General features: G+C 60.6%; 2 protein-coding genes and 1 long non-coding RNA gene across 3 annotated transcripts in view; 1 reads left to right on the top strand and 2 right to left on the bottom strand.

The window, feature by feature from the left end:
- Nucleotides 1-15,461, bottom strand: part of COL7A1 (collagen type VII alpha 1 chain) — a 30,156-nt gene extending 14,695 nt beyond the window's left edge. Inside the window, exons 1-57 of the mRNA XM_020916119.2 lie at nucleotides 15,377-15,461; nucleotides 14,723-14,903; nucleotides 13,904-14,063; nucleotides 13,724-13,817; nucleotides 13,471-13,632; nucleotides 13,135-13,298; nucleotides 12,923-13,052; nucleotides 12,704-12,820; nucleotides 12,452-12,598; nucleotides 12,249-12,365; nucleotides 12,024-12,173; nucleotides 11,807-11,929; nucleotides 11,021-11,164; nucleotides 10,802-10,927; nucleotides 10,551-10,694; nucleotides 9,843-9,962; nucleotides 9,537-9,680; nucleotides 9,058-9,183; nucleotides 8,811-8,957; nucleotides 8,468-8,590; nucleotides 7,960-8,106; nucleotides 7,606-7,740; nucleotides 7,374-7,520; nucleotides 7,156-7,292; nucleotides 6,780-6,906; nucleotides 6,548-6,694; nucleotides 6,294-6,466; nucleotides 6,160-6,195; nucleotides 6,049-6,075; nucleotides 5,911-5,955; nucleotides 5,775-5,837; nucleotides 5,262-5,333; nucleotides 5,131-5,166; nucleotides 4,951-4,986; nucleotides 4,697-4,768; nucleotides 4,522-4,599; nucleotides 4,246-4,272; nucleotides 4,111-4,164; nucleotides 3,905-3,967; nucleotides 3,750-3,809; nucleotides 3,597-3,632; nucleotides 3,164-3,208; nucleotides 3,049-3,084; nucleotides 2,663-2,707; nucleotides 2,545-2,580; nucleotides 2,392-2,424; nucleotides 2,049-2,081; nucleotides 1,830-1,883; nucleotides 1,696-1,755; nucleotides 1,564-1,599; nucleotides 1,388-1,468; nucleotides 1,253-1,288; nucleotides 1,019-1,063; nucleotides 767-838; nucleotides 528-572; nucleotides 253-279; nucleotides 48-77 (exon numbers count right to left, since the gene is read on the bottom strand). Of these exons, the coding sequence (XP_020771778.2) occupies nucleotides 48-77; nucleotides 253-279; nucleotides 528-572; nucleotides 767-838; nucleotides 1,019-1,063; nucleotides 1,253-1,288; nucleotides 1,388-1,468; nucleotides 1,564-1,599; nucleotides 1,696-1,755; nucleotides 1,830-1,883; nucleotides 2,049-2,081; nucleotides 2,392-2,424; nucleotides 2,545-2,580; nucleotides 2,663-2,707; nucleotides 3,049-3,084; nucleotides 3,164-3,208; nucleotides 3,597-3,632; nucleotides 3,750-3,809; nucleotides 3,905-3,967; nucleotides 4,111-4,164; nucleotides 4,246-4,272; nucleotides 4,522-4,599; nucleotides 4,697-4,768; nucleotides 4,951-4,986; nucleotides 5,131-5,166; nucleotides 5,262-5,333; nucleotides 5,775-5,837; nucleotides 5,911-5,955; nucleotides 6,049-6,075; nucleotides 6,160-6,195; nucleotides 6,294-6,466; nucleotides 6,548-6,694; nucleotides 6,780-6,906; nucleotides 7,156-7,292; nucleotides 7,374-7,520; nucleotides 7,606-7,740; nucleotides 7,960-8,106; nucleotides 8,468-8,590; nucleotides 8,811-8,957; nucleotides 9,058-9,183; nucleotides 9,537-9,680; nucleotides 9,843-9,962; nucleotides 10,551-10,694; nucleotides 10,802-10,927; nucleotides 11,021-11,164; nucleotides 11,807-11,929; nucleotides 12,024-12,173; nucleotides 12,249-12,365; nucleotides 12,452-12,598; nucleotides 12,704-12,820; nucleotides 12,923-13,052; nucleotides 13,135-13,298; nucleotides 13,471-13,632; nucleotides 13,724-13,817; nucleotides 13,904-14,063; nucleotides 14,723-14,903; nucleotides 15,377-15,461 (5,136 nt within the window). The remainder of the gene's footprint in view (nucleotides 1-47; nucleotides 78-252; nucleotides 280-527; nucleotides 573-766; nucleotides 839-1,018; nucleotides 1,064-1,252; nucleotides 1,289-1,387; nucleotides 1,469-1,563; nucleotides 1,600-1,695; nucleotides 1,756-1,829; nucleotides 1,884-2,048; nucleotides 2,082-2,391; nucleotides 2,425-2,544; nucleotides 2,581-2,662; nucleotides 2,708-3,048; nucleotides 3,085-3,163; nucleotides 3,209-3,596; nucleotides 3,633-3,749; nucleotides 3,810-3,904; nucleotides 3,968-4,110; nucleotides 4,165-4,245; nucleotides 4,273-4,521; nucleotides 4,600-4,696; nucleotides 4,769-4,950; nucleotides 4,987-5,130; nucleotides 5,167-5,261; nucleotides 5,334-5,774; nucleotides 5,838-5,910; nucleotides 5,956-6,048; nucleotides 6,076-6,159; nucleotides 6,196-6,293; nucleotides 6,467-6,547; nucleotides 6,695-6,779; nucleotides 6,907-7,155; nucleotides 7,293-7,373; nucleotides 7,521-7,605; nucleotides 7,741-7,959; nucleotides 8,107-8,467; nucleotides 8,591-8,810; nucleotides 8,958-9,057; nucleotides 9,184-9,536; nucleotides 9,681-9,842; nucleotides 9,963-10,550; nucleotides 10,695-10,801; nucleotides 10,928-11,020; nucleotides 11,165-11,806; nucleotides 11,930-12,023; nucleotides 12,174-12,248; nucleotides 12,366-12,451; nucleotides 12,599-12,703; nucleotides 12,821-12,922; nucleotides 13,053-13,134; nucleotides 13,299-13,470; nucleotides 13,633-13,723; nucleotides 13,818-13,903; nucleotides 14,064-14,722; nucleotides 14,904-15,376) is intronic.
- On the top strand, nucleotides 8,876-18,923 carry LOC139031279 (uncharacterized). The gene is made up of 4 exons (XR_011483764.1): nucleotides 8,876-8,965; nucleotides 10,819-11,176; nucleotides 13,478-17,060; nucleotides 18,743-18,923. It is a non-coding gene; the product is annotated as an uncharacterized lncRNA (long non-coding RNA).
- Nucleotides 18,924-18,967: 44 nt separating this feature from the next.
- Nucleotides 18,968-27,297, bottom strand: UQCRC1 (ubiquinol-cytochrome c reductase core protein 1). The gene is made up of 13 exons (XM_020916115.2): nucleotides 27,181-27,297; nucleotides 26,789-26,929; nucleotides 25,225-25,311; nucleotides 23,999-24,128; nucleotides 23,620-23,818; nucleotides 23,006-23,085; nucleotides 21,206-21,321; nucleotides 20,849-20,992; nucleotides 20,557-20,717; nucleotides 20,377-20,462; nucleotides 19,986-20,074; nucleotides 19,607-19,682; nucleotides 18,968-19,163 (listed from the first exon to the last, which is right to left on the bottom strand). Exons 1-13 carry the CDS (start codon nucleotides 27,247-27,249, stop codon nucleotides 19,099-19,101), a joined length of 1,443 nt encoding a protein of 480 aa, XP_020771774.1. The 5' UTR covers nucleotides 27,250-27,297; the 3' UTR covers nucleotides 18,968-19,098.
- Nucleotides 27,298-27,587: the final 290 nt, after the last annotated feature.

The following is a 27,587-nucleotide window of genomic DNA, read 5'->3' as shown; positions in this document are numbered from 1 at the left end:
AATGCTTCCCCATGCTCACAGCCTCAATCTATCCCAGAACCTGGTACCTTCTCTCCGGCTCCAAGTCCCGCATCCACCTGTGGGGGGAATGGCCAGTGAGAAGAACAGTCCAGCGAGGGGAAGAGGAGCATGTGAGGACCAGTGAAGACATCCAGGGGCAGTGGGGAAAGTGGGAGTCAGTGGAAGGGATGTGTGGGGCCAGTAGGGGCAGGTGGGGGAGATGACAGAGGACCAGACCCAGTCAGCTCTTACCAGCCGTCCAGGGGCTCCTGGGGGACCCTAGGGAAGGAAATAATTGTAGTCAACAGGAACTCTGCGGCCCCATGGGGTAGCTCAGGTTTGCCCCAAGCTCAGCTCTGCTCCCAAATTCCCTGCACCTTAATGCCAAGCCCCAGAAGCCAGATCAGGCCTGGGGATGACCACCAGGGCTCCTGACCTTGATCTCCAGGCCCTTCACAAAGGTGCTCACCAGACAGATCACCACAACCCTCCATCCCCTCTGTGCCCGAAACACCAGCACTACTCACTGGCTCCCCACGGTCACCCTTGGGTCCAGACGGTCCAGGGCTCCCCTGCAGAAGCAGAGGGTCAGGGTCAGTGAGGAGGGGTGGCAGTCTGCGGGGCTTTGGAAACACCCGAGGGGCTCACAGGGATCCTTGTGGCCCCAATCCTTGCAGGGTTGGGGTGGCAGGGTCAGAGGCTGGGGGCTGGATGGTTGGAGACTGAAGCTGAGGTTAGAGTTCAGGGGTCAGAGGTCATGACTCACATTTCGTCCATCCTCTCCAGGATCTCCCTGGTCTCCCTTCTCACCCACAGGCCCCCGAGCTCCAGGCGCCCCCTGAGAAGAGTACCTGGTGTGAGATGGACCCTCCCCCTCCCAGGATTTTGCAGGTCGCCCCATGACCTCCATACTGCCCCGAGTTCTCCATCACCCCGAAAACCATGTCAGAGTTTCCCATCACCTTTGTTCCCACCTCCTCTAATGCAGAACCCCCCTTACTTCCCTGCAAAGCCTCACCCGAAGGCCACGCTCGCCAGCTTTTCCAGGCAAACCTGGGTCACCCTGGTGGTGGAGAGAACACCATATCAAACAGGTGAGTTAGGCTCAAACTAACTCAGGGAGGGGAGGCCGAACAGGCCCGGGTACCGACTGGGAAGGAGGATGGACCGGATAACCTGGTGGAGCCCCCACCCCCCTGGGATTCCCATTCAAGGACAAAGGATCAGAAACCACAGTGGGAAGGAGTCTCACCGGGGGACCCTCGTCGCCCTTCTCTCCAACTTCACCCTGTGGGACATGAGGGTCAGCCCTGATCCCCATCTCCCAGGGATGCCAGCAATACCCTACTTCCCACCCCCCAGCACTCCCCCAGTCCAGTCCTCTTACGTCTCGTCCTCGGGGGCCGGCAGGTCCTGGGGAACCAGGCCGCCCAGGGTCTCCTTTCTCCCCAGGAAGTCCTGAGTCACCCTGCAGAGGAGGAAAGTGACGCTGCACATATAGCCAGTCCTTGAGGGGAGGGGGCCCCAGAAAACTTGATGGTACCCGAGGTCACAGCCACTCACCGGGGGTCCTGCTCTGCCAGTGAGACCGATGGGACCCTGCAGGGCATGGGGAGGGGGGACAGGACTTAGTTGGGGCTCCCAGGCACCACCTCATCTCTTTCTGTCACACTCCCCTTCCCCACATTTACGCACTCGGCCTCCAGGGTCTCCCTTGGGGCCAGGGTCTCCAGGAATAGCCAAGCCAGGTGAACCCTGTGGAAGGAAGGATCAGAGGTCAGGGGACACAACAGTCACCTGCCCGACCCCCTAACACTTCCCAAACTTACCTGTTCCCCTTTGAATCCGGTAGCTCCCTTGGGCCCGGGGGGCCCCATATCTCCCTGGAGGTGACAAAGACGATCAGCCTCAGCCCCAGGCTCCATGAGCCCCACCACCCAGCAATCACACCACAACTGTCGTGGCCTCCAAGGGCCCTGCTTGAGGCGCGCCCTGTGGCCTTGATCTCAACCCTGTTACAGCTGCGCTTCACTTCTCGCCAGACATACCTTCTCTCCTTTGGCTCCAGCACCCCCAGGTCCCTGAAAACAGGACAGACATGGTTTGGCCAAGGGATCATAGTACTACAGCCCTGATTGGGGTTGGGGTTATATGAAACCAGAAGTCTCTGCCCAGAGCTTACAGGGTCACCACAGGGAGCAGGGCAGGGGTTACACAGCGCTCACAGCCTGTACGACGGTCATGGGGTCACAGGATCACAGCCAGGAGTTGGAAGGTTTGTTACAGCATCAGAGTCACAGAGCTCTGAGCCCACAGTGCTGATTTCCAGGTGGGTTACAGTGCTCAAGGGGCTATGCTGTGATCAGAGATACCCACCCTCCCTTCACTCACCACTGCGGGGTCTCCAGGCCGACCAGGCTCCCCCTGTGGAGAGAGGATAGGGACAGGGGTGGGTTAGGGACCCGCATGGGGACTCAAAGGCCCAGGGTCCCACCTGCCACAATCCCAGGTATAGGGGGGACTGACTCCCAGGCCGTGACCCACCTTCTCTCCGCGGCGGCCGGCCAATCCTGGTGGCCCCTGCACGTGGAGAAAAAGTGTGAGCCCAGGATGGGGACGAACATGTAAAGCCCCACTCCTGGGCCCACAGTCACAGTCTTACTTCAGGACCCTCGGGTCCAGGTCGTCCAGCAGCTCCTGGCAGCCCCTGGGGAAGAGAAGCAGAAATGCTGACTCAGGTGGGGCAGGCGAGGGTGGAGGGATGATGGCAGAGAAGGGCTGGAGGTTCAGGATGGGCGTCCCAGGAGATCAGGATTGAGGTCAGCAGGAAGACAGAGGCCAGGTCAGTGGAAGTCAAGGTCAGTTCAGCGGGGTCAGAGACCTAAAAGCAGGTCCCTGAGGTTGAGGGTTAGAGCCTGCAGCAGCGGAGATTAGAAGTCATGTGAGGAGGGGTGGAGGGTCAGGGGCAGTGGAGGTCAAGGGCAAAAAGCCAGAACCAGGAGGGGTGGGGACCCAAAATCAGCTGGTACTGGGGGTCAGTAGGCTCACCTGTGGTCCCACTGGGCCAGGCGATCCACGTTCACCCTGATGGAACAGAATGGGTCAGAACCAAGTCTGCCCCAGACCCTCCAGGGCCCTGAGAGACCCCCCAGGGCGCACTGACCTTCTCTCCAGCCTCACCGGCGGCCCCTGTTAGCCCTCGGTCGCCCTGAGGGGAGAGACAGGAAAGCGGCCTTCACTGTTGAAGCCCAGAAAAGGTGTCTCAGACTCCAGTCACCCACCCCTGAAACCGCAACCTCTGACCTGGAGAGAACTCTTACCTCCGGTCCTCTGCCTCCCGTAATCCTACAGGTGTCCCTGTGTGTCACCCCTCACACCTGACCTCCCCAAATGGCACGTGTTTTGGTTTTCTTTTTCAGTTATTTTGGTCTTTATTTAATTTGTTACAATATTGCTTCTCTTGTTTTATGATCTCTTTTCTTGGGCATGGACCATGTGAGGTCTTGGCTCCCTGATCAGGGATCAAACCTGCACTCACTGTACTGGGAGCTCAGAGTTTTAACCACTGGGCCCCCCAGGGGAGTCCTGGCACTTACTTTGGGGCCAGCATCTCCAGGAAGTCCCCGAAGGCCCTGAAAGGGGTTCAGAGATTTGGGTTTGGGAATAAGGATGGAGTAGAGGGTTGATGGCTGAGGGTGAGGGCTGGGGCCTTGCCCACCACACTCAGAACCCCTGGCCCCCACACTCACCCGCTCACCCGGGATCCCAGGTTGTCCTGGGAGGCCCGGGGCTCCATCTTCACAGTCACCCTGAAAGAGGAACAGATGGTAAAAGACCCTGCTCCCTGTATCCAGATGCCTCCCTCTACCTGAGAACTGGGACACCAAGAGGTCAGGTCTCCCACCTTTTCTCCTTTTTCTCCAGGGGGGCCAACTGAGCCTTGGGGTCCAGGGCTTCCAGGAAGACCCTAGGAGGAAGTGAGCAAAAACTGAGAGCCACAAACTGAGGCCCAGCACCCCACCCCACTGCCCCAGCAGAGCCCCCAGCTCCTCTATCCACACTCGGAGCATGGCCCCCAGGGTCCCCAGCAGAGCCTCAAAGCTCCCTCACCGGCAGCCCAGGCTCGCCCAGAGCAGTAGTGCCGTCACCTGGTCCAGGGGGGCCCTGGGAAAGAACAGCAGGTCAGGGGATGGCCCGGGGAATCAGGTTCCACGCCACCCCCAGCCTAACTTGCCCCTTACTTACCCGCTCCCCACGATCGCCTTTCTCACCCTGGAAGAGAGATCATGACCCTTGACCCTGGACTATACCTCCACTTCCCAAGATCCCAGGAGGAATGGGGGTCTTGGGGTCAAATTGGATTACAAAGGTCATGGAGGAACTGAGGAGTCATGGGTGGGGGGTGGTCAAGAGGTCATATGGGCTCAGAGTGACCAGTAGGGGTAGTGTGGGTTCAAATGAGGTCACCAGGTCACTGGGTCACATGGAGGTGATGAGACCATTTGGTGGTCATACTGTCACCTTCACAGCTGTTCCAGGAAATCCTGGGGGACCCCGGGGTCCTGGGTCCCCCAAGGGCCCACGAGATCCAGGGGGACCCTGATAGAAGAGACAAAGTATAAAGTACAACCCCATAGACCCCCATTCTCTCCCACCCCCCATAGGTTCCCCCCCACCACCATACTCTAGAACTTACTGGAGGTCCAGGGTCCCCTTTCTGCCCAGGAAGCCCTGGGCCCTCGCCTCCAATGACTTGTCCAGGCTCTCCCTGTGGGACAGAGGACAGCAGGCAGGATTCAGGGTGTGGGAACCCTGAGGTGGGAGAAGCCCCTAGAGGTCCCCAGCTATGCCTCATGATGCCTTAGGCCCTGCACAGTGTCAGGCTGGGGGGCAACTCTGCTCCTCCTTGGGACATCCAGCTTGGTTCCCTGCCCTCCATCCTTCACCTACCGGCTCCCCTTTTGGGCCTCGAGGTCCTCGCTCTCCCTGAGGACAAAACAGAGCAAAGGGTGATGTCTGATCTCAGTGCGTTTCAGTTTGGGCCCCCACAGGCCAAACCTGCTCCACCACCCAAGGTCCCCACCCCGCAGAAAGAGCTCTGGGAAGACACTGAGAGGGAGAGCAACTTACTGGTTCTCCACGAGGGCCGGCCCACCCTGGGGAGCCCTGTAAATGGAAGCCAGAGTCAGAGCAGTCAGACCACCCCACCCACTCAAGCAAAGTGTCCCACCATGTAAACTGCGAGGGCAAGGCTTGCTCACCTTCGGACCAGGGGCTCCAGGAGTCCCAGGGCGGCCAGGGCTGCCGGGAGGCCCATCTGCCCCAGGGAAGCCCTAAGGAGGCAAAGAGGTCAGAGCAGGAAGGGACCCTCCCTCGGCGCCCCTGGTTCGCTGGAGGAGTGCCAACTGACTCTTCTTCACCTGGACCCCTCACCCCACAGGCCCAAGTGCTGTTGCGGGGGGAGCAACGGGGCCAAGATGCTGCCCCTGAGCTGAATGGAGCCAAAGCCCAGGCACAGGGCCAGTGATGAGGCCAGGGCCTTCCATGCCTCGAGGACTTAGAACTTCCGCCCAGTCTCTCCAGGGGACCTTGAAACCCCACCGGCCCCCTCCACTTCAGACCCTTCCCCAAAGTCTCTGCCGCGGTCTATCACATTCACTTAGGCTTCCAGAAATACTCTGTGTTTCTAACTCTGTTTTTTCACTCTCTCTTCTAAAAACCTGAGGAAGCTTCGAGGATTGTCTTAGGGGAACCTCAGTGGTCTCTACACTCACCCTCTCGCCCTTCGCAGAGGCACTTCCAGGAGGTCCCTGGGGGCCAGGAACACCAATCCTGCCCTGCGAGGAGAGAGCAGGTGAGGGGACACTTCGCTACTCGGGGTGCAGATGACAGGCGTGGGGAGGCACTCACCGGGAGGCCGGGGGGGCCAGGAGGCCCAGTTTGTCCTTTCAGGCCCTAGGAAAGGTGATTGTGAGTCCTCTGCTGCTGACCTCCCCCTGCCCCACTGAGCCCCCCAACCCATTCTCTACCCCCATCGGAGCCACTCACCATCTGTCCGGGTTCCCCCTTCTGGCCCTGGGGAAAGACAAGTCGGGTGAGGGTCAGAGCGGCTTGCCCCAAGAGTGGCCCTCACTCATACTCTGAACCCTGGACACTCACCTTTGGACAATACACTGAGCAAGGTTCTGGCTGTGGCTGTGGATACAGGGTCTCCTTGAGGTCAGGCAGTTCCACCAAGAGTCCCCAGACCCACTCTTCTCTACCACCTAGTCCCCCAGAGGCCCCTTCCAAACCTGCGTGGTCAAGGCTGTCTGACACAGGGCTGCTGCCAGACTACTGACGGCCCGCTCCAAGCTTGGACCATCATCCACAGCAAAGAAGGACTGGGAAGGGTCCATGCCAAGCACCAAGCGACGCAGCTGCTCTGGGTCAGCTCCCGCCAGCCCCAGCATCATCACTTTGAGCCCTAAGGAAAGGTCCAGCAGCCTGCATGACGCCAGGGCCAAGGCTGCTCCCAGGTCCCATTCCCACCAGCCTTGCTCCTCACCAGCAGCCTGGGCCTCACGGATAGAGTTGAAGATGTCACCTCTCAAGGGCTCATCCACCAGGAGAACCATCACTCCTGGCACATGCAGGCGGCGTCCAGGCGCATCTGGTGCCAGCAGGTATCTGTGGGCTGTAACCACGGCTGTGCCTGGGAGAAAGGACTTGTCAGAACCCAGGGGCACCGAGCTCCCCAAGAGAGAGCCCCAAGAGTCCATGTCCACTGGAGTCCTTACCCAGGTTGTTCCCACTTGGGTCCGTGTAGGGGATGTCACGGATCTTCTGCAGGATGACACCAAGGTCATGGGAGCTGTTCAGCGACAACAGTGGGGAGGGCCGGTGACTGTAGGACAAGAGGCCGACCTAGGGCGGGTAGAACACAGAGCCTGGAGAGGATGACCCAGCAGGAAGAGAGGACACAGAGCCTGGGGGGAGACAGTGCCCAACGTGTCAGCAGTGATGGCAGGACACGGAGCCAGCCAGCTAGTGAGGCGATCTGGAGCCTGCGGAAGGGCTGCGAGAAAACCTGGACTGCTGGCAGGGCAGGAAAATGGTGTAGGGGCCAGGGGTGGGCAGAGACAGGCCAGAGTCTGGCTGCCTCTGGGTCCAAACCTGGACGGCCTGTGGCCCGAGAGGCCCGAGTGCAGACACCAGGTGCTCCAGGGCTCGCTTCACAGCCTCCGAGCGATGAGCATTGTCTCGAGTGGCATGCACCAGGAATACCACATCCATCAGGCCACGGGGACACGCTGCAGGCAAGGGGGATGAGTTACCGAGGAACTCAGCCCCTCGAGCTACTCTTGTGGCCCCTCCTGCGGTGCCCACCCTACCTGGGCTCTGTGTGATGGAGGCCTCAGGACCCCGTACACCGTCCCGGACAGGAGTTAGGGAGAAGAGGTAGGAGGTGCCCAGCTCTAGGCCTGTCACCCGCTGGGAACTTGAGGTCCCCGGAAGTGTCTGTGAGGCCCCAGGCAGTTCTGCTGAGGACAGAGCTCCGTTAAACAGGACACCTTCCATGGAGCCCCCACTGCCAACCTGCCCCAACCCAGGCCTCCCCTTCACCTTGGCCAGGGCCTCTGAGAGGCCGCCAGGATAGGATGTAGCTGGATACCCCAGACACTGGGGTCCAGGCCAGAGTCACTGAGTTGACTGACGTGTCCACCACACGCAGCTGAGTGCTTGGGACACGAGGTGACTCTGGAGGAGGAATCAAAGACCAGGGATCAGAGCCTGTGTCCTGAGAAGCCAGAGAGATCTAAGGAGACCCTGGGGCAGATTCAGCGTAGTGAAGGAAGTGTCACCAGAAGTCATGCTGGGATCACCCCAGGTTAAGAATGGTGGAGGGGGCTACAGGAGGAGTCAGGGTCATGGGGTGCAGGAAGTCAGGGTAGGTCATCAGTAAAGGTGGGAGCACACCAGTGTATGCAGTCACTTCCGAGGGGGGCCCTTCTCCAGCTGTCCCCAAGACACTCAGCCATATGCGGTAGTGGGTCGCTGGCTCCAGCCCATCCAGGTCATAGCTGCTGACTTCCGGCCCCAGGACTCGGGACTGTTCCTGGCCACCTGGGGCAGGCGTGAGAATGGAGGTCGGGGGCATGTAGGAGGATGCTACAGGCTGGCATTAATGGGCACGTCCACCTCACTGACCCTCACCTACCTTACTGACCATGACCCCCGCCAGCCTCACAGACTGACTCTGCCAATGGGGTCTACCTCCTGACTGTGATCCTCATTCTCGCTGACTCTGCCTGAATGACCCTCCCTGATCCCACGCACCTAAGTGACTGATCCCAGGTACCTTCAGCAATCCCACAGACCCCACTGACAATCCGTGCCCATTCTCACGGATTTCACGGGACCCCACTCCCAGCCCCTCCCCTCCGATCCCTAACTCCCCCACCCCCCCACCGGGGGTACCTCTCACCCTCAGGTCGCCAACGCAGACGGAAGCCGCGTGCCCCAGGCACCGGCTGCCACTGCAGCCTCAGCGAGTGCTCCCCACGCTGCACCACACGAAGTGTCTCCAGGGCTGGAGGAGCCTCAGGAGCTATAGAAAAATAGCACGCCCATCACGGAGGCTCCGCCCCTCCCCATCTGTGCCAATCCCAGGCCAACCCTGGAAAGCGCACCACCCCCCCCCCCAAGACCCTGCCCCCACGGGTTCACGACGACCAATCCCTGGTCCCTTTTCCATTCCCGAGCACAAGCCCCGCCCCCAAGCCATGGAGGCACCAGCCAAGGCTCGCCCCAGCCCGAGCTCTGCCTACGGGTGGTGACGACTATGGAGACTGGCGCGCCCTCGCGGTCCCCTACGAGTGCGGTCACTCTCACTGAATAACTGACTCCGCCTTCGAGGCCCCGTATTTCTGCGGAGTCCGTGTTTCCTGGGAGAATCTGCTGTCTTGTGGGGCCACCTGGCCAGGTGAGCATAGGGTAGCAGTCAGAGTTAGAGGGGGCGGGCCAGAGGGGGCAATCCCAGCCAGGAAGGGCAAGGGCAGGGGCAGGGAACCATACCCTCGCTCCGGCCCCAGGCCAGTCTGTAGGCTGTGGCTCCAGTGACCCCCACCCAGGTGACCCGCAGAACGTCACTGGAAGCATTAAGGATCTGCAGCTTCGACACACTGCCCACGGGCTGAGGGTCTGGGGGCAGAGGCAGGGCAAGGGGTCACTGGAGAGCTGGCAGAGAAGAGGGTGGCAGAACAGGCATTGAGACCTTCCTCAAGGCAGGAAGGTCTATCTGAAGCTCAGTGTGAGGTGAGTGTGCAGGTCAGTGTAGGTAACTCCTGAGAGGGAGATCAGTGCCTCGGAGTGGGCAGTGTGGAGCAGCCAGGAGGTCACTATGCATGGACTCCTAGTCAGTGTGGGGTAGGTCAGTGTGGGGAGAGAAGTCACGGGAGGATCAGTGAAGGAGCGGGCAGCTGGAGCAGCCAGGAATACACAGAGAACGGGCCAGTCAGTGACATGTGGTCAGCAGCTGGCCAGGGGCCACTTACCAGTTCTCACAACCGCAGAGGCAGGCGTCCCGTCCACACCAGCCACACGGGCCCACACACGCACGGTGTACTCAGTATCTGGCTCCAGTCCATCCAGCTCGGCCACCGTGGCCTCCCCAGAAACCAACTGGGATTTCTCTGGGCCTAGGAGTGAGGATGAAGGTAGCTCTAGGACTATCCTGACTCTGACCCCCCATGTCTCACCTGGACCCCTTAAGAAACCCCCTGCTCCCATTCCACCCAGACCTGCCCCCCCACACACAACCTCCAAAACCTCTGGTCCTTTCCCAAATCCCTGGTCCCCACCTCGGCCTGAGCGCCAGGAGACCCTGTACCCTGTGGCACCAGGAACCCTGTTCCAGGTGATGGTGACAGATGAGCTGCTGACTCGAGTCACATGGACCGATCTCACTGGGCCCAGGGAATCTGGAGGGGAGAGGCAATGGGGGAGTCTGATGGAAGAGGCAGCGGAGGGTCTGATGGGGGAGGTGTTGGGTATCTGTCTACTAGAGGAAAGCCATGGGAGTCTAACCGGAGGCAGGGATTTGACAGCAGAAGGGAGTGGGTGGGTCAGATGGGGAAGAAGGGGGTTCGGACAGAAGGGACAGTGGAAATCTGAGGCAGCAGGGGACAGGAATCTGCGAGACCAGAGCGTCTGGCAGAGAAGGTAAGAGGGTTCTGGTGGAGGTATTAGGAGTAGAAAGTGTACAAGTTTAAGAGGAGGGTTAGGGCCGGCAGAAAACAGGCAATGGGGTCTGAGAGGTGAGGGGGTGGAAACCTGAGGGCAAGAAGAGTGGGGTGTTGGGGGAGAGGCAGAGGAATCTGAAGAAGGCAGGGACTTTGGGGGAGCCAAGGGAGACTGAAGGGGGCAGCAGGGCCTCTGGAGGAGGAGGCAGTGGGGATCTAAAGCGGGAGACTGGAGTTCTGTGGAGAAGCCAGGGTCTGAGAGGGAAGCCATGGGGGTCTGACAGAGCACTGGAGAGAGAGCGCCAAGGGGCTGGGTCGGGCCCTGACCGGTTCGAGCCACGATGACCACGGGAGGGCCCTCCTCTCTTCCTCGCAGCGCCGACACAGCCACCTGGTAGGAGGTCCCAGGCCTCAGCCCCACGATGTCGGTGGCGGTAGAGTCTGAGGGGACTGTCTGGCTGGACTCCAGACCTGGTGTCAGAGGGAAGTGCTGGCACATGGCTCCTGCCTGCCCTCGGGTCCCCCATAGCCTGATCGTCCCCCGCCCCCGACAGCCCTCCCACACACCCCCCACTGACCATTGTCCGTCCTCCAGCTAATCCGAAATCCACTGGCTCCGGGAACCGGTCCCCAGGCCACCCTCACTCGCGTTGCATCCGATGCCACGACCCGCAGCCCTGGGATGGCCAGTGGGGTTTCTGGCTCTGGGAGTTAAAGACAGAGGTCAGGGATCAAAACCAGGACCCCAGGGTGAGTCAGGCAGCTGTCCCCCCCCGGCCCTCGCGTGCCGCGCTCACCCCGGCGGACAGTGAGGACGCTGGCAGCGCCCTCCCGGCTGCCTACTCGCGCTGACACCCGCACCGTGTAGCTGAGCCCAGCCCGGACGTCATCCAAGTCAAAGGCCGTCTGACTCCCAGGAAGCACCAGGCTCCGCTCAACCCCTACGAGAGAAGGTAGGACGGGCAGGCAGGGGTCAGTGAGGGATGGGGGCGGGGGATGAAGGTGGTCAGTGATGGGCAGAGATACAGGACGAAAAGGGTCAGTGAGGGACGGCACGTGGGACAGAAAAGGGTGAGGCATAAGGGCAGGGGATAAAAGGAGTCATGATGGACAGCGTCACAGGAAAACGGGCCTGTGATGAATGGCGATAGTGATGGGAGTGAGCAGACAGGGACATAAGATGCAGGATGGCAGAAATTGGTGGATGGCGATGTGAGCTGACAGGTCATTAATAGTGATGTGGAGTCAATGCTGGACGGGGGCATTGGAGGACCGTGGTCCCAGCTAAGCTTACAGAAGGGCAGGGGTTGAGCTCGTGGTGGTGGAGAAGGTGAAAGCCATGGTCAGGGATGTGGGGCGGGGAGTGGAGACAGATCCAGGCGCAGAGATAGTCTGGGACAGGGCAGGGGACAGACAGGCCCCGTGACAGGTCTGGCTTCAGGGCCTTCTTGGGATATGGATGGGCAAGGAGACAGGAGGAGGCTGTAGAGACCCAGGAGAGGAAAGGGATGTGGTAAGGGTGCAGTCAGACCCCGAGGGCGGGAACTTCAGTGTCTGTACAGGTCAGGCGGCGTCTGCCTCACCCTGGGTGCTGCGCACGGTGATGCGATACTCGGTGGCGCTGGGAACTGGGGTCCAGGACACTCGCACGCGCTGCCCAGGCAGCTCGGTGGCCTGGAGGTCTGTGACGGGGCCCACGGGCAGCTCTGGACCAGTGAGAGAGCACAGCCTGAGAGGTGGCCTGGGACATCCCCCTCATCCCTTCCCCGCCCACCTGACCGGGCCCACGGGGGCCCTCACCGGTGGGGACCACAGTTGCCGGGGTGGCCACCTCGCGGCCCTCTAGCAATGTGTAGAGTGTGAGGCGGTACTCGGTGCCCGGCTGCAGCCCATCCAACTGGTAGCGGGTCACGTCAGAGGGCAGCAGCACCTTCTGTGGCACCTCTAAGCCTGCAGGAGGACGGGGTTAGGCCAGCCGAGGCCAGGCCTCTACCCCACCTGCCCACCCCGGCCTCCTGCACAGACCACTCTCACGCCGCCACTCCAGCCGGTAGCCACGGGCCTCAGGCACCAGATCCCAGGAGAGGAGGATGGACGTGGGGCCCAGGATGACAGGACGCAGGGTCTGCTCAACGGACGTGTCTGCCCAGGGCATGTGGGACGTCAGTGGTCCTCTGTGCCCAGCCAGCCTGCCCACCCAGCCTGAAGGAAGCACCCAACCCTCTCACCAGTGCGGGCAGTCAGGGAGGTGGCCGGCCCCACACTCCGGCCAAGCAGGGCGCTCACGGTCACCTCATAGTCGGTGCCAGGCTGCAGGTCCTGCAGCAACACTGACCCCTGCCCAGGGCTCAGCTCCTGCTGCTGCGTGGCCCCACCTGCCCGGGGGGCACAGAAGGGTCAGTGGGTCTTGCAGACTCAGGACCCCACCATCCCATCTGAGGCGCAGGGACTCCCTTCCGCCCACAGCACCTCTCACTCACCCCTGACGACCCGCCACGTCACCCGGTAGCCAGTGGCACCTGGCAGACCCCTCCAGGCCACCAGGAGGCTGTGGGCTGTGATGTTCTGGATGGTCACTTCCGGCCCCTCCAGAGCAGCTAGGGGAAGGTCCCATCAAGGATTAGTGGCTCCAGAGTGGAGAAGGGTTACAGGGATGGGTAGCTGGGCAAGTGAGATCAGAGGTTAGCAAAACTGCTCACTGGTCCTAGCAGTCCCGCTCACGGCCTCCCCAATGCTGTTGGCGTAGAGGGCGACCACCGTCACTTGGTACTCAGTCAGTGGCCGGAGACCCTGCAGCCGCACACTGGTCTCACCAGCTGGGACGCTCACCTGTGATGCCCAGGGTCAGAGGTCACTCCATCGTGCCCAGCTAAGCGCCCAGCCCTCCACCTGCCACTGCCGGCAAGCTTACCTCCCGCCGCTCGCTCGGCAGTGGCTGTCCCAGCCCCGTCAGGGGGGCGTACTGGACCTTGTAGCCAGTCACGGGGCCACTGGCCGCTGTCCACTGGACTCTCAAGGACTGACTGCCTGGCTCAGACAGCAGCAGGTCTCGTGGACCAGAGGTCGAGTCGTCGGCTGGGGAAGGGGGCAGTCAGGCAACCAGGCAAGAGAATCAGTGGTCAGCACGAAGGGTGCAGGGTCAGCACCAGGGTCAAAGGTTAGGAGCACAAGGGATGGAATTGGCACTGCCAAGTTGGGGTTTGGGCCGGGGTTCAGGTCAGGGCACCCAGGGTGAGCGGGAACTCACGGGGCAGGGTCACGGGCACACCACCAGCAGTTGTGCACACCCTCCGGGAAACCAGAGGCAGGAGCGTCCTCAAGATGCTGAAGTCGTTGACGAAGAAGAAGAAATCGCTGGTCGGCTGTGAGGCGATTCGCTTCAACTCCTCGGGGTCGGCATTCTTGATGCCTGAGGTGACGCCCAGTCAGGGCTCAGCTGCCCACATGCCCTCTGATTTGCCCCTGCCCCAGCTGACCCGTCACCCCAGCCTGGTGCTCACCCACAGCAAACAGCTTGACTCCCTGCCCCTTCAACCTCTGGGCAGCTGTGTCCACCATGTCCTGGGACTTCCCATCTGTGATGAGGATACAGACCTGGGGCAGGGGGAGGGTCACGTCAGGACTGCCTCAGACCCTTCACGTGGGGTCACCGTGGAAGGCAGGGTAGGGTGAGAGGTCACCTTGGGGACCCCGGGTCGGGCCAGCTGGGGCAGGAAGACACGGTCAGCCACGTGGAGAATTGCAGCCCCCGTGCGCGTGTTCCCCCCCTTGTAGCTGAGCTCTCGGATGGCACGGATCACATCACCTCCTGAGCCAAGCGCATCCAGGTCAAATTCTGTCCTGTGGGGGGGCGGGTGGCAGCAGGCTAGGGACAAGAACTTTTTCTGGCCTTGGCCTCTCAGAGGTCTCTAGGGTGAGGGTGGTGAGTTATCAGGGCCCCTTGAGGGTCCTCCCGGTTCTGTGCTTCTGTGATTCCGTCCATCTCTGAAGCTCCCAAGCTAACAAAAGCATTAGGTAACTCTCTATGTCCTGCCTGTGGCTGGGCTTGAGCAGGCCTGGCCCCCGTGGGGCTCCCAGGCTCAGGGGCCAGGATGTCTGTTTAATTAAATAATGGTAGGAGGAAGGGCCCAGTTGTAGGGAGGTGGACCCTGGCCAGACAGGGAGGCCCTCTGCTGAGCGAGAGGCTGCCAGGCATCAGGAGGCTAGAACATGGGAAGTCCAGCAGACCCAGGCTACCTCAAGCCCCTGGTGCCCCCCTCCCAGGCTCTCCATCTCCAGATCAGAAAACACAGCCCCTGACTTTGGCAGGATGCTGGTGGGGAGGGGGGTCTCAGGTGTCAGGGCTCCACCTGGGAGATCCCTGCTTCTTAAAAGGATGCCTTGGCAGGTGGAAGGAGGGGACCCTCTGGGTTCCCTAAAACCTGACCCAGGGACTTGGAGCTCTCTGCTTCTGACTGGGGGAGGGGTCCTGGTGGGTCCAGTTGTGGGGGTCCACTGACCGTGGGTCGTCGCTGTACTGCACGGCCGCGAAGCGCACACCCTGGGCCCCCGCTGCCCCGGAGAAGGGCAGCACCAGCCCCTCAAGGAAACCCCGCACTTCGCGGAAGTTGCTTCGGCCGATGGACGAGGAGCCGTCAAGGAGGAACACGATGTCAGCGGCGTAGAGGCGCGTGCAGCTCACTGTGGCCGGCAAGAGTCGTCAGGGTTTCCTCCCGGAGCCCACCTACGCCCTCCCTTCACAGTGGTCCCCTGGGGCTGGGGAGGGGGTGGGGTGGGCCTCATGCACTATGCAAACCGGCCCAGGCTGGCTTGGGCCTGGGAGCAGTGGAGGGAGCAGAGGTGGAGCCCGGGGCGGACTCTCCCGCGGAGGATTGGTGGGGAGGCAGAGTCTCCGGTGCGGGCGTGAATCAGGGACTGAGGTTGGCCTCCGGGGACCAGCGCAGACTGTCATAGGGGTAGGGGACCCCCGCACAACTGGATGCAGTTGGGGAGACGCAGCGTGGGTTGCGGAGGGTTTGGAGAGTCCAGGCGAGAGTTAGGAGAAATGCGCGCGGAGTTGCAGCGGGTGGGAGGCGGGATCTAGGATGAAGGCCGAGTGGAGCCGGGTGACAAGGTGCAGTGCCCTGGATGGGGTCCTTCCCTGCCGTACCCACCTCTCTCCCTGGCCTGGGCCCACACTCGGGGCGCCCCTGCCAGGATCCCGGCGCAGAGCGCAGCCACCAGGAGCCGCAGCCTCATCCTCGGTGAGGGAGATGGGCAGCCAGGACTCCCGCCTCTGTCCCTCGGCCTCAGCGGGTCTGAGCCCGGCGCTCTCCCACCCCAAGTCCCGGTTTTGCCTGCCGGTCCGAGGCTCCCGTCGTCAGACGCGCCGCAGCAGGGAAAAGTCCCTGATCCCAAGGGGGCGGAGCGGCGGGCGGGGATCCAGGCGGCCCGCCCCCACCCATCGTCCCAGAGGTCGCCGCCCCTGCTACCCCTCCCCGCGACAGACGGTCAGGCTCCATTTAAGTGTAAAGCCCCCCACCGCTGGCGGCTTCTGTGATTCCCCTGGGAGGTTCTCTACAAGAGGTTGAGGGAGACCCCGCCACCCCAAGTAGGGTCAGGGATCGTGACTGCTTTACGTCAAACAGACCAGAAGTGACTGCTGGAGACCAGACTCCAGAGAGGTTCTTGGGGACCAAAGACGCAGCAGGATGTTGGGGTGGGGTGGGGTGGGGGGGGGGAGCTGCAGCTGGAGATGACTCACCACCCCCCCACAGGGGCACCCAGACAGCCCTCGAGGCATGAGTCCCGCCGGCCTCTCCTCTGATTCAGCCATCCCTGTCTGGTGGGTCTCCTGTTCCCACCCCGATCCCCGCAACAGCACACGAGGGACTCAGGCTGGTCTTCGTCGTGTCCACCGCTGGACACGTCACATCCGCCCCCCCCTGTGGAGGGGGAAGCCAGGAGAGAATGTGTGTTGTGCTTGTGCATACGTGTCCATCCCAGTGTCCCGCTATGCTATGTCCTGCCTGCTATGCCCAGGCAGATGCCATCCAGCTGTGCGGCAGGGAGGGGCTATCCATGTGTGGAGGGCGGACCACCAACAGTGACAGCTCCTCTCTCAGGAATCTACCCCCTCCTGCCTCCACCCCCACTGGTGGGCCTGACCTGCTCCAGTCAGGCCCCCTACCACACATTCTGAGACTCCCCTCCACCCATCACCTCCGCCAGGCCCAGGGGTCATCTTGGGCCCTCCCCTCCCTTTCTTGCTCCACCTGCAGGGTCCACCTTCATGACTACCTTCACCCCGCTCCTCTCCCCTTAACCAGGCTGACTTCCCATCTGTCTCTGCAGGTTCTGTGATCATGGACAGTCCCCTAACACATTTGCAGGCCAGAGACCCTCTTTGTATATGCATTTGTGTTCATTATAGGGGGTGATGCCGAGGCAGGGAGCCACTCTCAAAAGCAGGCCCTGTTATTTTTTTCTGCTACTCATGAATGATTCTGGGAAGCCTGGAGACTATGTCTACTCACCCCTGCCATTCCACCCCTTCCAACACGCTGGCCCCCCCCAACCTCTCCTGGGGCTCCATAGGCTAATGGGGGAAGAGATGGGGACGGCATGTCTATTGAACTTGTCTGCTTTGATCTCCTCTAGGGCTTGAGGTCTCTGGTGTGGCCAGAGCTGGGCATGGTGACAACCATCCCCACTGCCGGTGTTTCTGTTGTCCCTGGAGCTACAGGGACAGCCCCAAATTATCATGGGTACAGCACTGTGATCCATAGGGCCCAGAACCTTTCCCCAAGATGGAAGTTTCTCAGCCACATCCAAGGATCACTGTCTTCCGTCCTATAGGTGAGGGCTGCAGAGAACGAGACACGCTCTCATTACAGAGGCAGCCCCACCTCAAGACCGTTACCCGTCTTGCACAGAAGGGTGGCTGTGTAGGGCAGAGCTGGTACATAGTGAAGACACACACACATTTGGGTCTAGCCTTTAGGGGAGACTGGAGGAACAGTTGAACGGGTGTTCACCCCATCAGAACCATGAGTGACCCCCCCAAAAGGAAGGGCAGCCTGCTGTGAGGGGGTCACTCAAAGGTAGGGAGGAGAGGTTGTTGGAGGTGGAAGCTAGGTTGAGGACGCATGCCTGTCTGGTGCTCCCGGGAGGCTCACGAGCCGGGATGTGCCCCTATGAGGCTCCTGGCTCCAACCTCCTGGCAGGCACACAGCCTAGGGCCCAGCCCCAGAAACCAGCTCCCTCCATCTGTGCAGTAGGGCCCTAGAGGTCTTTTTCTCCCTCCTACACTCCCCTGGACATTTCCTTCTCTACTTCAGTCTCTGCACATGTCTCCAACTGGGGCCTCTTTTGCAGGGGTTCCACCCCACACACCCGTCTGACACTTCCAAATTTCTCAGAACCACAGCCAAAGCTGGGCAGGTCATCCTCCTCCAACCCACCCCCCTCTGTGGTACCCCAGCCCTGCTGGGGATGCTGTCCAGCCTGTGCCCCCCCGAAGCCCACGCCCGCTCTTAGCAGAGCTGCCACAGTGCTGGCTCACCGGGACCACACCGAAATGCTCCTGAGTCCCCAGGCTGTCTGCTGACTAAGTCACTCCTCTTCCCAGTAACCCTCAATACATCTCCCTCAGTATGCCTCCGAAGGAGAGATCAAACCCCCTAGCTAGGTCTGGAAGGCCCATTAGGACCATGTCACCCCAAGGGGCTTGACTGCTGTGTCCAGCGCTCCTGTGGCCTTAGACGGCCAGGCCTGGGCTTAGCAAACGGAGGCCCATCCTCCTGGAGCTCGAACGTGGGACAGCAGGCACCCATGGCAACAGACAGGGTGAGGGAGAGGAATACTAGGGTTGGAGTGAACTGTGGGTGGTTTGGACACTTCTGAACAAACTTCGTCCCCAGAACCCTGTCCACAGCTGCCAGCACCACCTCCCTCAGGCAAATCGGGCCCTACACGTCCATGCACCCACAGTGGGCTCCCAGGAACCCTGACTGCAAGCGTGGGGGGGGCACAGGAGGAGGACCTACCTGCCCTCCTGCCTGGGGGACCAGAGCCCAAAGGTGGCAAGGGGACTAGACAGCTGTGCGCTCCAGCAGGTCCTCAGGAGACGGGGAGGGGACTGCCGGGCCAGCAGCTCAGGACTTGCCTGGGACAGAGCCCGTCGAGGGAGGGGGCTCAGGCCCCAGAGCTCAGGGATATTCTTGGAGCCTGAGTCAGCAGCAAATCGAGGCAAATGATTCTTGCCTTGCCTGTCCAGGCAGCAGTGAGAAGCCAAATGGGAACACTATGCCCCAGGCTATCCTCCTCCCAGAATCCAGAGTAAACACACGAAGGCGGCTTCCTCGAGGACATTTCTTGGCCTCTCCTGGTCTGGGGGTGGGGGACCAGGGTCCCCCAGAGGGCGACCCACAGGACCCACAGCAAGGGGCTTCCCACCTGAATCCCCAGGCTGGGAGCCCTGGCAGGGTAAAGGCTGGGTCTGCAGTTCCCACAGCCCCCCACCCCCTCTCCTGGGACAGACTGGCGAGGAGGATCCCCCATGTGGCTAACTGCAAACAGCTGGCGGCAGCTCCCCGCAGGCATCAAAGGCTTCCAGCCTCCGTGCTACAGCCCCCACGCTCGCCCCTGACTGAGGACACATCAGCCTGTGGGAAGGCAGAGCATCCAGGACACGCAGAACCGGGGGAAGTCTCCCCCCCCCCGCCCACAGCCGGGTGGACTCCACGCCAATGACAGAGGGACGATGCAGTTCTCAACGCAGGACTTTATTGGTTGGCAGGTCAGCAGCAGCACAGGTCTGAAGGACTGAGGTGATGTTTGTGGTGGGGGGACCTCGAACCCTGGCCCCGCCCTCTCGCCTGCACAGGCTTCCTGCCTAGAAGCGCAGCCAGAACATGCCGCTACGGATCCGGTTATAATCTGGAAGCTGTTCAATGGGGCCTGTGGGGAGAGGGTGGGGCGTCAGGGTGGGGTACCTGGGTGGTACAGGGCCACCTGGCCCCGCGCCGCGCCCCATTCAGAGCTGCCCAGAGCAGCACCAGGCAGGCTTTAGTGGAAAGAGGGTAGAGAACATTCCTCCAGGGGGTGCTGAGCCTGCCCCTTCACGCTCTGGCCTCTGGAGCCCCACCCACACGCGGAGGTATCCGTTACCTAGCGGGTGTGGGGGACTGATGGAGGCACCTTGGCAGGGAGTCAGGGAGCTGCCAGGACAGGTTTTCTAAGCAAGAACTCCCTGGCAGCCAGGCTGTTGGGCAGAGCCTCTTGGGGGCCCCAACTTGCTGCTCCCAGTGAGAGTTGGGGGGAGGGGGGAAGCAGAGGCAGAGGGGAGGCCCAGACAGCGGCCTGAGGCGGCGCCCAGAGAGTGGACCTTCCAGGCCACTCACCGAATCCAGCCACTGCCGGGCACTGGTCGTAGAAGTACTTGGAGCAGACCTCACGCAGCAGCCTGGCGTCCACCTCCTGCAGGACGACGCGGAGGGCACCCTGAGTGGCACGGCCCCTGGGGACCTTCCACACGTCTGAGGTGCTGACCCCGCTCCCAAAGGGGAAAGGCAGCAGGGCTCTCCTGGCTATAGGCTTCCATGGGCCCCAGGCACCGCCACAGCCACCCACGCCTCTGCCCTGCCCCCGGTTACACCACCGAGGCAGGCGATGCTGCGAGGACACCAGGGTGCCCACAGGAGCAGTCTGCCTCAATCCCCCACCCCCTGCGAGGCGGCCAGCTCAAGACTCCCGAAGCCCTCTCTCCCAGGGGCCTGTTACCGCAATCCGGCTTTCCCACTCGGCCAGGGGGATGCGGCGGCCGTATGTCAGGAGACTGCGACCGATGTCCTCACACACGGGAGTGGTGCCTGCAAGGGTGAGGGAAGCTCACAGGTCCACACCGAACCGCCAGGGTTCTGCACTGACCTGGCCCTCGGCCTGATCCTAGACCACAATCCTCACCTGTACAACCTGCCCCTGTATCCATGGGCTTCTCGGGCCCGCCCACAAGGGGTCCCTGAAACCCCAGGCTCCTGGGGAAGGGGTAGGAGTGGGACACAACATGACCGTCAACGTCCTCCTTGCCAGTCTCGGGCAGGAGCACTGGTCGTGCTGGGACTGTCACCGCCCGTACCCACCCCACCCCTTGCCGCAGGGCTGCAGGACTCACCATCCAGATGAGACACCAGAGCGTTTCGGAGGAGGTTTTTGCCCCGGACCACCTCGCTCTCTGTGGCGCTGGTGCACAAGCGCATCCTAGGGCAGGGGTGGGGTGGGGGTCATCCTGAGAGATGCTGCGGTCCCTGAGCCTCCCGCCCACCAGGGCCAGCGGCAGCAGGCCGCCACTCACCACTGGCCCTGCAGGACAAACATCATGTCGTCGATGCTCATGTGGTCGCAGACGAAGTGTGCGCCCAGCAGCCCGGTGTCTGCGTAGCAGATGTTGAAGGTCTGGAAACTCTGGCACAGCTTGCTGGTCGCAGCAGCGGAAGCCAGTGGACTGGACAGGTGCTGCCAGGGGCCAGGGTGGTCAGCACCCACCCTCCTGTCTGCCACCCACCCCCTGAACCCCACAGGCTGAGCGCCCACCGCCCAGCTGCGCCTCTTCCCTGAAGACGAAGTCCCCTCCCACGCCCACTTACCGGGCCACCACCGTAGGTGCAGTCGTAGTGGCCGATGATGGCGTTGGCCACCTGGAGGGCCACGTTGTCTGGGTTGGCCCAGCCAGGCCCCTCCACTGCAATGGCCACGTGGGCCAGAGGCAGGCCGTCCTCACGGTGGCGGATCTGAAACAGGACGTGGCAAAGCTGAGGGACAGCCAGACCTCCCCGGCGAAAGCAAAGGTGCCAAGTGTGGGTGGCAGTGTGTGCACACGAGTGTGACCACGTGTGCCTGAGAGGCAGCAGCCACGGGACCCCAGCCCAACTCCTGAGGCACCTCCGGAGTCATGAAAGAGCCAGGCACGCAGGAGCACCACCCCCGCCCACCCAGCAGCCCACCTCGCTGCCAGTGAAGCGGCATGGAGTAAGAGTGGGCACAGCGTCCTCGTCATAAGTCCCGGAGAGGCCGCTGAAGTGTTTCTGGGCGAGGTCAAGCAGCTGCCGGTGCTCCACCCCTGCCGAGATGGACAATGTGGTTACCGGTCAGCCGGGACCCAAGACGCAGGGTATGGGAAGTCACACAGAGGCGGAGGACCCCGTGTCCTGCCTCGATGGGAGACCCCCCCAAAACAGGACATCAGGACAAGGTGAGGGAAGAGGGCCCTCCACAGACTCACTCTAGCTCAGCGGCAGGTGGGGCAGGCCCCCAGGGCCCAGCAGCTCCCACCACCCTGGCCACAAGGACACAGCGCATGCCAGGCTGAAGGACGGGCCCTCACGTGACGCACTCATCAGCACCACAGACAAGGTGCCCCCTGGGCCTAAGGCCACCCGTCCTGCCTCGCCCCTCCAGCCCTTCCTCAAGCACGTTCCGCAGGGCTGGCAGGTGAGCAGGCACACAGAAGTGCCATGCAGGGCTGTGACTAGCTCTGGGGTCCTGTGCCAGGGACATGGAGCAGTAATGTCACAAACTCACGTCTCACGCCCCTGCCAGACCTCCCCTCCACCAGAGGCTTCCACTGCCCCAGCCCCTCGACCAGCGGCACCGTGGTAGGAAGCAGCGCCCCCAGGTACAGTCCGCCAGGTGCCTCTGCCTTTTATTCCTTCCTTCCATGAGCTCAGATCAGGCTGGACTCAAGCACGTCGGATGTATCAGGAGCTCAAGCTCTCTCGGTTCACTGGCCCCAAGGTCACCAGCCGAGCTCCTCCTATCCGTCTTTCCTGTCCAGCCAGCTGCCATAAGTTGGGGTGGCACCCCTGACCCGCTCCTGTCCCGTCCTGGCTCAGGTGTCCATCTACAAACCCATCTCGAGTTCATCCACTTCTCCCCCTTCCTCCTGCCGCCCCCACCAGGCACCTGCCACAAGCCCCGCCTGCATCCGCCTGCTTCCACTCTGGCCCCAACACGGCAGCAACTGCTGCTATTCAGTCGCTAAGTCGTGTCCAACTCTGCGACCCCACGGCCTGGAGCCCACCAGGCTTCTCTGTCCATGGGATTCTGCAGGCAAGGATACTGCGGTGGGTTGCCATTTCCTTCTCCAGGGGATCTTCTTGACCCAAGGATCAAACCCGCGTCTCGGGCATTAGCAGGTAGACTCATTACAGCGGAGCCAGCACGGAGGCCCCCACGGCAGCAGAGCGAGCCTCCAATCAGAGCAGCGCGTGACACTGCCCTGCCCCTCTGCGCAGAACCCCGCTCCCTCGTAACTAAATCCCACCTCTCTCCAGCCCTCTGTTCAAATGACAAGTGCCTCAGAAGCACCTCTCTAACCTCTGAGTGCCCCACAAAAATCCCCCGACCACTCTGTGCCTTCCTTTCAGGGCACTTTCTATCATCCGATGTCTGGTTTCCCACCGACAAGGCCAAGAGGAACCGCCTGGAGGCCTGAATCTCCCACCAGCCTCAACCTGGGTCTCCAAGGACCAGGTGAGGCTCACAAAGTCCCGAGGCCTAGGAGAGGCCAGCAGCCCAAGTGAGGCATGTACGAAATGTGAGCAGCAGCCCCAGGCAGCACAGCAGAATCCCACCTCAGCACAGAAGTCACTTCCCTCAAGGATGGGACAGGGCGGGAACAGGGTCCGCAGGAATGGAGGATCCCCCACAGTCAGAACCAGGAGACCTGGCCCTGGTAATCAAGGCCACAGCCCAGCACAGCCCACCCCCCATTACCACAGGGCTTCCACCAGCCCACTGCTCACCTCCAGCTGCTGCTAACACCATTCGGGGGGCCTTGTAATGCCGGCTGAGGTACTCGGTCAGGTCTGCCCGCGACAGCTTCCTGCAAGACACACCGCCAAGGGGTCAACACTGCCCCCAAACCACAGTGATGTGGGTCACACAAAATGGGGCTGAGGAGACAGACAAGGAGACTCAGCTTCACTGGATCCTTGCCCCATCTCTGGCACTTGCCACTAGGGCCAAGAGTGCAGCCCTCACTGGGCCCCGTCACATCCACCTCAGGACCAGCTCGGAGTCCCCTCCAAGGAGGGTGTGGGCTGATATGGTGGGGGCTTGAGGGGCAGCGGCAGGGCTCCTCCTACCAGAGGACAAGAAGCCATGTGGAGGGACCCCCAGAGCACCCTCCCTCAGGACATACACATGGAAACAAAGCCCGCAATTTGAGTGGGGACCACACAAACATTCAAAAAGATTCCCGGGGAACATGTGGCAACACAGAAAGTGTCTCCAGTTGTGTGAATTAGGAAAATAAACAGCACAGGCACTCGGCCAACTAAATACAAACTCCTGCGGATGTGGCCTTCCCAGGCCCTAATAAAGGGACGACCTGCCCCCTGGACTGGCCAGCCCGCACCTGACATTCTCACTGGGCCCCTCCACGGACTGGCCTAGAGGTGTGCCCTGGAAGGCCGTGGCGTGCAGGTAGTTGAAGACCACATCTCGCATGGACGTGTCATTCTCCTGCAGCTCCTGCAGGATCACATCCCGCTCCTTCTCAATCTGCGAGTCTTCGAGGCTGCAGTTCTGCACGATGTCGGCCAGGAGCTCTACAGCTGGATGCAAGCAGGACAGGTGTGGAGACCACAGCACAAAACCCTCGGGCCTGACACCCTTGGTGTCAAGGCCCTACTCCAAGGGTCACCGCATTCTTCAGTCAGGCCAGGGGCTCCCGAGTGCCTGTCCTCTGCACCCCTGGAGTCCTACCCCGTGCCAGCCCCACCCTCCAGGCTTACCTTTGGGCAGGTCCTTCGACAATGCCTTAATGTAGTAAGCGGTGTGCTCCCGGGTGCTGTAGGCATTAAGATGGGCCCCCATGCTCTCCACCTCCTTCTCCAAGGCATTGCCAGGCCGATTCTTCGTTCCCTGGAACCAGACAGGAGCCACATGGGAGCCCAAGATCCCCCATCCTCATAGGCTGAAGTCCAAGCAGGGCCACTGGTCCACAGGTAGCTCCCTCAGCAAAGACTCTGGGGTTGAAGGTCCCAGAGTCTGTGCTCACCAAGCGCTCAGCAGGCCTTAAGCTGATCAAGGCCACAGCATCGTGGACCCACAGAATGGAGACATCCAGGGACCAGGGAAGGGCATGCCCAAAGCAAGTGTCACCTGAAATGCAGCCCCCTACACCAAGAGCGGGGACAGCTTGTGGGGAGCACATGTGACCACAGAGTGTGCATACCAGCCTGACCTTACCAGCACTCGCTTACCAACAGTCATGGTCGGGTGAACGCACATGTGTGCTCAGGTGATGCTACTCCCCACTCTCCGTCACACCATTTATTACTCTATGTATGTGCCAGTGGCCTCTGTGGGATTCAGCCTTAGTCCTGTGTGTGTGTGTGTTGTGTGAGTGAGTACTGCTGTGCAATGACACACACCCGCATGCTGAGACTGACACGCACTTCTATGATGCTGGAGCTGGCTAGCTGCCCATTCCTGCTCCACAGCCTCACCAACCCTGTATCTTCTCTTTTTCTTTTTTTTTTTCCTCTATTTTTTTCATTCATTTAGAAACTCAGTGTCTACTCCATGCAAACACAGGGTGGCTAAGGGGTTGTTCTCATCCTCATGAAAGCTCCTGCTCGATTCTACAAACCAGAGATGCACAGCATTTTACAAAAACTAAGTTGCTGGACTTCTTACAATGCACGTGTACATCCACAATTCTACGTCCATGCAGGCAAACAACGCAGGCCTGGCTTCTGGGGAAGAGCAGGGCTCCCTTGCTCCTTGGGGTTTTTCTGGCTCTGGGGGCCTTGTGCAGGGGTTTACCAGCTAGGCACTCACTTAGGAGAGGCCTGGCCCACATGGCGTCTCCCAGGAAAGCCAGACAGAGATCGCTTCCCTGTGCCACCTTGCTAAAAGTCCTAAGTGAGGAGGCTAACTTTTCTGACCTGCATCCTCAGGAGGGACAGCAGGAAGCCCTCAGCACAGGGGAGATGCAGGACTTTAGCAGCCTCACCTTGAAAGCCAGATGCTCCACAAAGTAGCCTGCCCCGTTGTTCTTCTCAGTCTCGTAACGGCTGCCGGCATCAATCCATACCCCCACCTGGACAAGAAATCACCAACAAAGTAACAAACAAACAAACCCCAGCCCGCACTCACACCCAACCCTGTGGGGCCCAGAACAAGCCCCACACAGGGGCTCACGGTTCCAGGTGGGGGAAGACGTTCTCGGCAGGACCCCTGAGATTGGACGCTCGGGCACCAGCTGACTGACTAGTCACACTGCATCACCTCTACTCCCTGCTCTAATTTCCGACTGGTGAGGAGACTCCCAGGGAAGCTTCTAACTGCACATCCACCTGTCCCATCACTGCAAGAAATTCTTAAATTCAATCTCACTTTTCAGTTGATTCTTTGCTTCCTCCTGGCAAACTAATCACTTGCAAACAACTTTTTTTCTACTTCCTAAAAATTACACCCTGTCTTTCTGTTCTGGAGATTGCGTTCTTTCACCATTAAAGGAGGAGGTTCATTCATTCATACTTTAAAAATCTGTTTAATCAGACCTGGACACCTAACACTGCCAACACACCCTGACACCCAATGAAAGATTCTTATAGTTTTATTTATTTATTTTTGATTCTTATAGTTTTAATAGCCTCCTTGTGTGCTGTGAAATGCACATCACACTACTCACCCCCATGGTAACACAGATCTAATCTTTTCCTTTACTATTTGTATCACAGCTGATTTAAAATGCTCACATCTACTTTACTAAAAGATATTCCTGTATGTGCTATATACCATAAATTCTTACATGAACATCATCTACTACCCATCTAACATCTTCAACAGATGCATTTTATAATCCACAGTATTCCTTGATTACAACTGGCAGCATTCTTTCTCTGGCACTCGAGCACAGCGGTGCTCCTTACGATCAAGGGCATCTTCTGTTTCGTTTTTGCTCTCAGTCGCTAAGTCGCGTCCGACTCTTTGTGACCCCAGGCTCCTCTGCCCATGGGATTTCCCAGGCAAGAATACCACAGTGGGTTGCCATTTCCTTCTCCAAGGGATCTTCCCAACCCAGGGATCGAACCCATTTCTCTTGTGTCTCCTGCATTAGCAGGTGGGTTCTTTTGCCACTGAGCCCAGGGAAGCATTGGGCATCTTAGTGTCCATGAAATACAGCATTCTCGACTAAGTTTTCTTAACAGGCTGTGTGTCCCCTTATACAGGTGTCATGCATTAAGAAAGCTGCCCATCACCTTTTGCGGTCACCTAAGTCTCTGAATCCCATTTTCCTCATTGAAGGATGACTTCTCTTATATGGGCTGCTAAAGAAAAAGCTGAAAAGGGGATTGGCCTCCTGACTGACAGGCATCACATGCTAAATGTTGGTTTAGAGAGAACTGCCTCCATGAAAAGGCATGGTTAGAATCGCGATTGGAGTAGGAGGGTCAATCCTCAAAGTGACTGAGGAGAGTCTGACCCAAACCATAGAGCCCAAGGTCACACCCCGACCTGGGAAAAGAGACCGTGCCCAATATGGAGGCGCCCTCCCGACAGCACCCGCTCACCGTGCAGGTAGGCTGGGAAGACTGCTCCGAGGCCACTCGCAGCCCGTTGTCCAGCTGGCTGACCTGCGTCTCTGGCACGCTCTGGAGGGCCTGGGCGTAGGTGGCCGTGCCCCTCAAGTCAGGCGACCTCAGCAGGGCCGGCTGTTGGAAAAGGGCGACCGGACTGAGGACTAGAATAGGGGGTCGCTCCTCAGCTTGCAGGCCTGCAGTGTGGGATCCTCGTCCCCGCCCTCAGGCGGTCCGCGAGACTCCCATTCGCGCCCTCGGCCGTGACCTTCCCACGGCCCTTGACCCCGCGACCTCCCCATTCTCCACGGGCACTAACAGCCCGCTCCCGGTCCGCGTTCCGAAGCCCCGCTCCCCACAGCTCTGCGCTCTCGTTGCCACCTCACCGAGCGGCGGGTGCGCAGCAGCACTCGCGTCCCGGCGCTAGCTGCCCGGCAAACCGCGGAAGCCGCCATCTTCTAAGCTCCAGTGGACGCTGGGCCGCGCCACGCATGCGTAGGGGCGCGAGGCGCAGGCGCAGTACTGGGGTCTTGGCGCTCGGCCGCCCCCTGGCGGAGGAGATCGGAAATATTCATTTACTCCCTGCAGGTCGCAGCTTCTTGCTTTCGCGTCCCTGGGTACCAGCGCGCATCAGTGTCTCTGGCTAGTCATCGTCCTGCTCAGGTCTGTTCTGGATCCAGTTCATCTTCCCCCTTCACTCGTGGGAGAGTGCCCGACGTTTCACACGAACCGTGGGCGCCTCGACTGCGCTGAGTGCTCGGAGTGGCCGAGACGGCCGCGAGCGCAACCACAG

The sequence above is a fragment of the Odocoileus virginianus genome, chromosome 26 (assembly GCF_023699985.2).
Source record: "Odocoileus virginianus isolate 20LAN1187 ecotype Illinois chromosome 26, Ovbor_1.2, whole genome shotgun sequence".
In the NCBI taxonomy this organism is placed as follows: domain Eukaryota; kingdom Metazoa; phylum Chordata; class Mammalia; order Artiodactyla; family Cervidae; genus Odocoileus; species Odocoileus virginianus.
The sequence above is the reverse complement of the archived record's forward strand: the minus strand, read 5'-3'. Positions and strand labels throughout refer to the sequence as shown.

Excerpts from the sequence above, each read along its gene's own strand:
- UQCRC1 (XM_020916115.2), bottom strand. The coding sequence starts at position 27,249 with ATGGCGGCTTCCGCGGTTTGCCGGGCAGCTAGCGCCGGGACGCGAGTG. Across the intron at positions 23,086-23,619 it reads GGGCCCAGTGAGAATGTCAG|GAAGCTGTCGCGGGCAGACC; the intron begins GTGCGGGCTGGC and ends TGTGTCTTGCAG. Across the intron at positions 20,463-20,556 it reads TTTGTCCTGCAGGGCCAGTG|GATGCGCTTGTGCACCAGCG; the intron begins GTGAGTGGCGGC and ends CCCCTGCCCTAG.